The 9,454-nt window shown below is 47.7% G+C and overlaps 1 protein-coding gene and 2 long non-coding RNA genes across 3 annotated transcripts; 2 read left to right on the forward strand and 1 right to left on the reverse strand.

The window, feature by feature from the left end:
- The first annotated feature begins 412 nt into the window (after nt 1–412).
- LOC120966199 (uncharacterized) lies at nt 413–3,374 on the forward strand. The gene is made up of 2 exons (XR_012188090.1): nt 413–2,624; nt 2,754–3,374. It is a non-coding gene; the product is annotated as an uncharacterized lncRNA (long non-coding RNA).
- Nucleotides 3,031–7,992, reverse strand: LOC109760103 (protein CHUP1, chloroplastic). Its single transcript, XM_020318942.4, has 9 exons — nt 7,521–7,992; nt 7,387–7,436; nt 6,572–7,300; nt 4,592–5,896; nt 4,311–4,442; nt 4,040–4,221; nt 3,748–3,859; nt 3,458–3,601; nt 3,031–3,374 (listed from the first exon to the last, which is right to left on the reverse strand). Exons 1-9 carry the CDS (start codon nt 7,597–7,599, stop codon nt 3,273–3,275), a joined length of 2,835 nt encoding a protein of 944 aa, XP_020174531.1. The 5' UTR covers nt 7,600–7,992; the 3' UTR covers nt 3,031–3,272.
- On the forward strand, nt 5,824–8,402 carry LOC120966200 (uncharacterized). The gene is made up of 2 exons (XR_005759421.2): nt 5,824–5,917; nt 7,954–8,402. It is a non-coding gene; the product is annotated as an uncharacterized lncRNA (long non-coding RNA).
- The last annotated feature ends 1,052 nt before the right edge of the window (nt 8,403–9,454 follow it).

The following is a 9,454-nucleotide window of genomic DNA, read 5'->3' on the forward strand; positions in this document are numbered from 1 at the left end:
ACCAAATTGGAGCAGACCGCAGCAAATCGAACTAAACTCAGTATAAACCCAATTTGCAGAGCTTTCATAGTTAATGGGAACGTCTCCTCCTACTGAACACACATCGTCGAAAGGCCCGAAATAAATCCAGGGAAATGTGAGCACCGGTGTCAAGTCTATGACTTGAACCCTATTAGGCCAACTCCAACTGGCCAACGCAATCCCCTTTTTTGTTTGTTTGGGTTGGCTGAAGGGGCGGTGTTTGCCCTCGTCAGCGATATCCCTACTAGGGCGCCCATCCGGCCGACCCATTTGGTCCGCTCCACCTGTTTAATTCTTCTTCAAATTTTAACATTCTATGCATATGAATACATCATAGCTACAACCAAACAAAAATCTCATAGTTACTACCAAATGAATTTGAAATTGTCACAAATACAAATAAAAAAATCTGATACATCTATTGATTGCCTAGGTGAGTCCATATATGCTCAATCAAATCATTTTGCATTTGAATGTGAGTTGTCCAATCACATATTTCATGATGAAATTGGATGAAATCTGCAAACATTGCCGGTCCATCATGCTCATCCTCTACTATCGTGTTGTGTATGATCACACAAGTAGTCGTCATATTCCACATCTACCACACAAGCAGTCATCACATTCAACATCTTATGTTGGCTCCATGTTCTAGTAGGATGCCGAACAATAGCCCATCAAGATTGAAGCACACCGAAAGCACACTCCACATCCTTTCTAGCACTCTCTTGTGCTTGGGCAAACCTAACCCGCTTCTCTCCTACCGGCTTAAAGATTGTCTTCATAAGTGTTGACCACTAAGTATAGATGCCATCAAGTAGGTAGTATCCTTTGTTGTATTCACCTCAAAGTTGAGCTCCGGACAGTTGCCTTCTATAAGTCGTGCGGACACTGGAGACTGCGGAAACACGTTGATGTCATTGTGAGAACCTGCCATGCCGAAGAAAAAGTGCAAAATCCAAAGATCTTGTGATGCCACAGCTTCAAGTATGACCGTGCAAGCTTTAACATGCCCCTTATACTACCCTGCCAAGCAAATGCACAACTCTTCCACTTCTAGTAAATTTATGCAACAAAACATCCATGAAAAGCCCATGGATTCATTGATTGCCAACAATCGAGTTGTATCTGCAGCATTTGGTTCTCTCAAGTACTCTGGAACAAATACTGCAATCACAACTTTGTAGAATCGGTACAATGATGCAAGGCATGTGGACTCACTCATGCGGATATACTCATCTGCAAGATCACCGGGGATTCCTTATGCAAGCATCCGGATAGTTGTAGTACATTTCCGATAAGAGGAGAAGCCAACCCTTCCGAGGGCATCATTCTTGTAGTAACCATACTCCATCACTCCCTCCCAAATACAGTTGAACACATGTCTCGCCATCCGAAAGCGTCGTCGGAAAAGCTTGGTATTGAAGAGTGGGGGCGTGCACTGAAAATAATCGCTATAGAATAGGCAACGGCCGCTCTCTCTATTATGATTCAATGTCGGAGCATGGTCCGGAATCAACCCCATAAACATTGGCAGCATCCTAGAAATGTGCTCATTGATGATCATAGTAGCAACCACAAAGTCCTCGTCGTTGGACAAGGAATCGTCCAACGAATATATGATATTATCGTAGAAGAACTCATCCGAGCTCTCGACCATGGTACCTTGTGGCCAAAAGGCTGAACACCTTGCGGGCAGCGATGAAGGAGGGCGTGGTCGAGCCGCGGCCGATGAAGGGCAGCAGGTCTATTGACGCCGTAGCCCTCCGATGGTGACCATGGAGGCGAGGGCGGTGCCAGCGACCCTTGGCAGGTGTCCCTTCTCATGCTACGACGACAACGATGAGTGGCCACAGACACTGACCTCGGTGGATGCGGCGGCGATGGAGAAGTTGGTGGATGCGCCTGGGTGGTGGTGTTGCAGCCGGAACTGGGTGCCGACAGCGAGGATGGGGTCGAGAGTGTGGAGGGGGAGGGGGAAGAATGGCCTAGATTACTTGGCGCCTTCACCATGGTCCGTGCACCATTTTCACACATGGTAGGTGGCCGGTTTAGTTTTTTTTAAGGAAAAGGTGGGTTGGTTTTTTTTAACACAGTACAGACGCAAACGCTCATATATACACGCGTAGACTCACCCCGATGAACGCACACATGCATACCCTACCCCTATGAGCACCTCCGAGACACTGAGCCGGCATATCATCTTGAGATTTTACGAAGTCATCGTAGGTGCCTCGTAGTCGACGGGGACATCTCCTCCACCTGAACACGCATCGCCGAAAATCCTCGAATAAAGAATAAATGCGAGTGTCCACCTAACCGTCCAAGTTGGTTCCCAGGTGGCCTGGTTTTGTGGAAGGTGTTTTTGCCTCGCGGGCCATTGCGCGCCCAGAAGGCCCATAGCTAACCCCGTCTACGCCGCCGAGTGAAAACAGAAAAAGAAAAGGAGAAAGAGAGTACTATTGCTGGCCATTGTCGCCGGCCAGGTTCCCCTCCCGGCGGCGGCGCTGCCACCTGATTCCCCCAGTTCTCCGTCGTTTTTGAGCGTTGACGCAAGCCGAAGCAGCTCCGGCGAACCGAGCGCAGCCGCCCCATTCCACGCGGTGGGTTCTCTTCTCCCTCTTTCTCTCCCTCGGCCTTCAGACGGCGGCGCCGCAAACTCCACCTTCTCCCGGCTCGCTCCCCGGCCCAGAGCACGGCACCTAACTCAACTGGAATCTGCTTTGGCGCAGCCACCTTCTGTTGTTTTGTTCGCAGGGTCGCTCCGGCCACATAGCCCTGCAGTACCTCGCCACGTTGGGTTTCTGCTGTTCTGCCCACCGGTGCCATGTAAGAATCCTTCTCTTCAGCACAAGTTACTCCGGTTTTGCATACATTGCGTATGATATTAGCATTACCCGCCCGTCCTAGGGAGCTCGCCGGATTGAGTTCTAGGCATTTTAATCTGACGAGTTTTTCTCTCAAGACTGATGCAGACATTTCAACTGCAACAGATTGCCAGATTGGAAGTAGCAAAAACTAGGTAGTAGTATCTCATTACTGTGGTTCACTTTTTACAAACTGCCCGGTTACAGAATTGCAGCCGAACAAACAAACTTGGACAAAAAATCTGGTATGCTTATAGTATGATCTGAACCTGTAGACTTGACATATACAACTTGATTAAGACAACACTGGAATTTACACTTCTCTTTTGTACAGTTTAGCTAGCCAACTAGTTGTGCCCTCGAAGTTAACCTGAAGACTCCGCACTATGTGTCAGATGCCGGTGGAGCGGGTGCCTGCGTGCTGCTCATCTTGCTTCTCAGCTCCTCAAAGACTTTCATGCTGTCCGCGTCGAAGCCTCCGGCAAACTGCGCAATGGCGAACCGTAAGCTCTCGATTTGAAATTTCCATTTGCCTGTAAATACTCATATTGTTGATAAGAAGTACATACCTGATGAACTCGGAAAGCGAATCTGACGCCCTGGAGAAGCAGGAACTCCCTGTTGGGCTCTTTCTCGGTGCCCTGCAGCGCGTCGAGCTCCGAGGTGACCCTCTCCATGTACTTCTTTGCAAGCTGAACGGATGCCAGTTTGATCTGCAACCAACATATGAAGTTAAACTTTGATTCAAATCTTATTGCATATTCCGATTCAAAACTTATACATCTTTATAATGAATTAGTAATTGTATGCTCTTTCAAGTAAGTAAGGCTGCCAGCATAAGTAGTCTAGAGATGCACACCTTGCCAACTTTTCCTGAATCAGATAGCCAATCGACTGGTATTCCATACTCCTTGTACCGTGCGGTGGTCATGTCTCTTGTACGAAGAAGTGCGTAAACACTCTGCTCCACTCTGTCAGAAGTATGACACTAATTAGTTCACTGAAATTATGATTCTTAGGGTAAACCAATACTTATCACAAACATCTTGGAATTCGCAAAATATTGCCAATTATTTTCTGAAAAATTATTACCGATTTACTCTGAAGAACTATGCTGTTTGGGAACATACTAGTTCAGAGAAGGCACTTACTTCTCAAGCAACGAATACATCCTCTTTAGAGCTTCTTCACATGGAAGTTTTGGATCGTCGACAAAGGATGTGGCCTTGTTCTCTAGTTTCACCAGGTCCTGATACTCAAAGGCGGCCTCTCTTAATGCATCAGTTTTGCTCTCTGGCCAATCGAAATGCTTTAGCACTGCTCTCTCATCAACCTAAAAGAAAGGTTAATTGATCTTTTTAGTAGTTGATCATGTGCAGCCTAAGTACAATATCTAACATGGATAAATTAATGGGGTCTTACCAAGAATGACAACTCCTCATCCAGCCAGTGTACAAATGCAACGACATCATCGATATTCGCGAATCTTGCTGCTCGGACCTCACTTGCCAGGGACTCAACAAATTCTCCTTGTGTCTCCACATCAGCTTTGACCTGAAACATTCCATGTTTTTGACAATATTCGTCATAATGAGCTGATTATATTGAAGTTATACCTACTGCCTACAATGATCTGCACTAATGATGGACGGCATGGATTTGGCAGGATTTTTATGCAAGGCGGGCCATCTGAAGATACTTACAGCTAATAGGAATGTTGATCTGTTCTCAATCTCTCCGATCATGTTGCTTCTGTTGTCAGAAACATTCGATGTTTTTGATCCCAAAGAGGTGGTGTCCTTCTTGGCTTCACGTTTCATGAGACTCTGATAGAACTCCACGACCTCCGGAGCACGGTGCACCTTGTCACCACCAGCAAGGCTCTTGGATAGAGAGCCGGGAGGCGGCGGCGGCGGCGGAGGGCCACCGGGTCTCCCTGGAGGTGGTGGTGGAGGAGGTGCACCTGGTGGGCGTGGCGGCATCGGTGGTGCACCGCTCGCGGTACTGGTAGCTCCTGAAGCAGCAGCGGCCGATGCCGTGGGTGGTGGACGGGGGACTCTTGGGGCCCTCTTCTCAATTTGGGCAAGCTTCAACTGGGTGACAGCCAGGGGGTTGTTCGGGATATCACTAGATTGCTCACCAGGTTCAGAATTAACTGCAGGGGCCTTCTTCTCCTTTATTTGAGCGAGTTTTGGGGGGAGTGCAGCTCTCGGGGAGGGAACCAGAACTGAACTATAGCCACCACCAAACCTTTGTGCCCTGGCTTGCTCGGCCTTCTCTTTGATCGCCTTCTCCCGTTCCGTCGCAAGCTTATGCCGGTCTTTGTAAGCGGGATACTTCTCATCAGCAAAGCCTTCGACATTCTTCGACATCAACTGGAATGAAGATGCAACATTTGCATCATCTGCGTCACCGGATTCTTGGTCCCTTTTTCCAAATGTTGTAATGGACATACCATCTCCTGCATTTCTGATCATGAGAGACTCCAGGGGCCCCTTTGGTTTCTGGCTCCTCTTCGGAGAGCTACTGGTCAGGGACCGCGAGGACGGGGATGACAGATAGCTGCCGTCATCCTTGCTCCTTCCCCACTTCTTGAGTTTCTGCATCAGGTTCGGCCTCTTGCTTAGGAAGCTGTATCTGCTGGAAGAGCTGTCGATCGAGGCGGTGTCGAAGTCTTCGCTTCTGGGGGAAGAAGGTGCGGAGGAGACACTGTCAAGGTCAGTGTCGCCCTGGCCTCGTTCAGACCCGAATTCGAGCATCATCTGTTTGGCCCTCTCCTGCGACCTTGGGCTGAGCTTCGTGCTGAGGTCGCGGGCAGAGATCTTCCCAGATGGTGTCTGGTAGTTGCGGAGCTCGAATCGCAGACAGGCGTTGACCCAGCGCAGGTACACCAGCTCTTCTACTTCACTGAATCTGTTCATTTGTAGGCCTTCCACTTGCTTTGTCAGGTCCTCGTTTGTATGTCTCAGGTTGTTGATCTCCTCTCTTGCATGGGCAACTACATCACTCTGCATGATGAATTGATGATGGTATGTCATATGTACATTATTGAGGAAGTATGCCATGAAAAAGTATTAAATACAATCTGACACTTGGCTAAAAATTAATTACTAAGTAGCATTCTTCATTTGTGGAACTTCTGGGATTGTGATTTGGATCTGAAATACTAACTCTCATTCTCTCAATATAGAAAAGCACCTCAGCTGACTGTTTGTTCTACTGAACAGGGAAGAAAATTGCATTTATCCTGATAGGAGCAAACCGTTCAATTTCTTGCCCAGATAACAATGTTATGGTGAAAATCATGCTGTCATGTTTAAGAGTAAAGTCAAAACTTGCGGTCCGTCTCATGAGTCTTATTGATTGGTTTTTTTTAGGAAAAAAGCAATATAAAAGAGAGTGCATATCATTAGGTCCCTACCTTTTACATGTGAGAACAAAAGCAAAATCGTAATTTGAACTAGAGACAAAGTAAGAGGATAGGCCTGTACACTACACGGGTAGAGACAAACCCAACAAACGTAGCAGAACCACTGCTAGCCTGCCACAGAAACTTGGACCGTCTAGGACCATGCAAATGATTAGGCTAAAAAAAACTGCTGCTGAATATTCTTGTGTCATGAACTAAAATGCAAAAGGCTTTACAAACTTTGCAGAGTAATAGTAACAGAGTAGTGCTATACCTCTGTTATTTTTCCTTGTGCTGCATCCAGCTTCACCATGAGATCCCTCTTCTCATACAGCAGCTCCTTGTTCTTCCTCCTCAGCTCAAGCACCTCCACCTCCAGGTTCTTGAGCTTCTTGAGCTTCTGTTCGATCTCGGCGTCCTTCTTGGCCACCTCCTCCTCCTTGGCCCTGAGCCCCATCACCTGTTGCTTCAGCAGCATCAGCTGGCCTTTTGTCTGGTTGGCCTCCATCTGTATCTGCCGCTGCAGCTCCTTGATCCTGCTCCTGGACGCGTCGAGCTCCTTCTTGGCGGCCGCGCCGCGGGCCACGTCCTCCTGCAGCTTCTTCCTCTCGGCCTGCAGCGAGCTGATGGTGAGGTTGAGCATGTCGACCTCCACCGTCTTGATCTTGAGCTGCTTCTGCAGCTCGGAGACGTCGGTCTCCTGCTCCTTGAGGCCGTAGTACTCGAGCAGCTCGCCCTCGAGCTTCACCTCCCGCTCCTCCAGCTCCCTCACCAGGCCACGCAGCCGCTCCATCTCGGCGGCGTTGTTGGCCATGTGCGCGTTGTACCGGGACCGCTCCTTGACGTCGTACCTGTCACCCGGTATCGGGATGTCGACCTCCCCGCCCAGGAGGCTCTCGATCTCCGAGAACATGTCGTCCTCATCGTCGTCGTCCACCGACAGGGCCGAGTTGATTATGCCGCTGATCGTCTTAACCTCTTCCTCCTCGTCTTCTTTCTCCCCCTGAAATAATCAGCAGAAGCGATGAACAAGACGCAGAACCAATAGTTCTTTGCTGTAAATTGCGGGCAGTGGATGCGTGTACATACATGTCCAGTATGCCGAGCCTTCTCCTTCCTCTTGCCCGCTTGGCCATTGTCTGAAAGAGGCCAGGCATAAGCTTGAGCGAGAAATTCAGATGGACAGAAGGAACCATTGACGGAGTGGAGAACTAGAGGAGTACCTTTCTTAGGCCCCTTGCCTCGCTTAAGAGTGAACGCGGCGAAGGTTGCTAATACCACGAATCCGAGTCTCACAAGCATGACTCCGTGCACTCATCACTGTCCGTTCCGGCCTCGACCGGCAGGAGGAGGGCAAGGCCAGGCAGCTCTGGCTCTGCTCATCACAGAACAGCTGCAAAAGCAGAGCTGGGAGGAGGAAGGAGCACGTGTAAATGGCCGTGGCCGTGGCCGGGGCTGCTAAATGTTCCTCATATCTTTAGTGAGCCAACGAACACCACCGGAGGAACATGTGGATTGGATTGTCTATCTATGTTTATCCCTCAGGAAAGACAGGCTCGTGTAGCACAGGAAGTCTCTTTTCTCTTCTGCTGTGTGTGTCCAATAGTGTGGGACTTGTTGGTAGCTGACAGATTTTCCATATGGTGATGGTACCAGGAGGTGGTGGCTGACAAAAATTTCATATGCTGATGATACACGAAACTGCGGAAGGCTTGTGGCTTTGGAAGAGAGTGGTAGGCTATTGTTTGCGGTGCACAGAAATGGGTGGTGGCTGGTGTGCCTGGGTGAGGGTGAAGCGGGGGTTGTAGTCTGGGTGATGGTGATATATCTGGATAGGGGAGACGCGGTGGATTATGACGACGATGAGGCTCACAGGATGGAGCATGGCAGTGCTAGTACCCTCTCCTGGACTCTAATCTGAAGTGGTTTTTGTATATGAAGCAATACTAGCAGGGAATTCGCCTGTTTTTTTTTTCAATCTGTACAAGTGATTTTGTATATAATCTGAATCCTACTGGCCTAAAGAAAGGGGCCGGTTTTACCTAAGGTGTATCCTACTTTACATTTATAAATATCTCCAACCAGAGAATACAGATATTTTTGTACGTACGCCGGTGTCAAGTTCTTCAGATCGCGGCTCTGGGGCGGTCCTTAGGGCTCGTTGTGGCGGTAATGGTCGTTCAATGGGCCATGGATCTTGATGTAATTTTTACTATGTTTGAGGTTCTCTATACTTCCGGTGAATCTTTATAATATATCTGATCATTTTCCAAAAAAAGCTACTCGAGGTGATACTAAATTGCATGTGTGAATTGGATGCACCAGTATCTCCATGACACGTGGCTGGCATATCTCGTATGGGCCAATGGCTGAGCAATATTTGCCCTCTGAAACTTGATACATGTGAACCAAGGAAAATGCATGAGATCTCTTGTTTGGCGCCTTAAGCGCCTGCTAGCTAATTAGCGCTCACGCGCCAGCTTAAGCGGGCCACGGCCCAGATTGCTCTCCCTCGCAGGTGCCCTCGCCCGAGTGCTGACCAACTGACCGTTGACTTTTGGGAAAGAAAACAAGATTTGAAGAAATACGCAAATTAAAAAAAATCAAGATTTGAAAAAAATCATGGATCTGGAAAGGGTTCATGAATTTGAAAAAAGTACATGGATTTGAAAAAAAACTCCTGAGTTTGAAGGACATTCATTATTTTGAAACTTTTTGCAGATTTCATGGATTCAAAACAAGTTCATGGCTTAGAAAAAAAAATCAAGGTTTGAAAATATGTTGATGAATTTCAGAAGTCCTCACATTTGGAAAAAGTTCTTGAAACTTGAAAAAGTTTATCAATTTTAAAAATGTTCACAAAATTAAAACGTGAAAAGAAAAATGAAGTAAAAAAAGAAAAAGTAAGAAAATACAACAGAAAAAAAAAACGTCCAAGCAAACACATAGAAGAACTAGTGGAAACCACACAAAAAAATGCAGATGCTTCCAGAAACTGGAGGTTTTACATAGGTCGGCCCAGAGAACGCACGTGGGCGCCATGTACAATTTATGAAGTAAATGACGCGTTAAGCGCCGAAATCGCTAGTTAGAGTGTACCCCTTGCAAAGATTACTCTCATCTCTTCTTGTGGTGACAAATGGCATACTACATGCGT

The sequence above is a fragment of the Aegilops tauschii genome, chromosome 1, assembly GCF_002575655.3.
Source record: "Aegilops tauschii subsp. strangulata cultivar AL8/78 chromosome 1, Aet v6.0, whole genome shotgun sequence".
NCBI lineage: Eukaryota > Viridiplantae > Streptophyta > Magnoliopsida > Poales > Poaceae > Aegilops > Aegilops tauschii.

Coding starts and splice junctions, on each gene's coding strand:
- LOC109760103 (XM_020318942.4), bottom strand. CDS start 7,599: ATGCTTGTGAGACTCGGATTCGTGGTATTAGCAACCTTCGCCGCGTTC. Junction 4,443..4,591: donor GATCAACATTCCTATTAGCT/GTAAGTATCTTC, acceptor GGAATGTTTCAG/GTCAAAGCTGATGTGGAGAC. Junction 3,602..3,747: donor ATTCAGGAAAAGTTGGCAAG/GTGTGCATCTCT, acceptor TGTTGGTTGCAG/ATCAAACTGGCATCCGTTCA.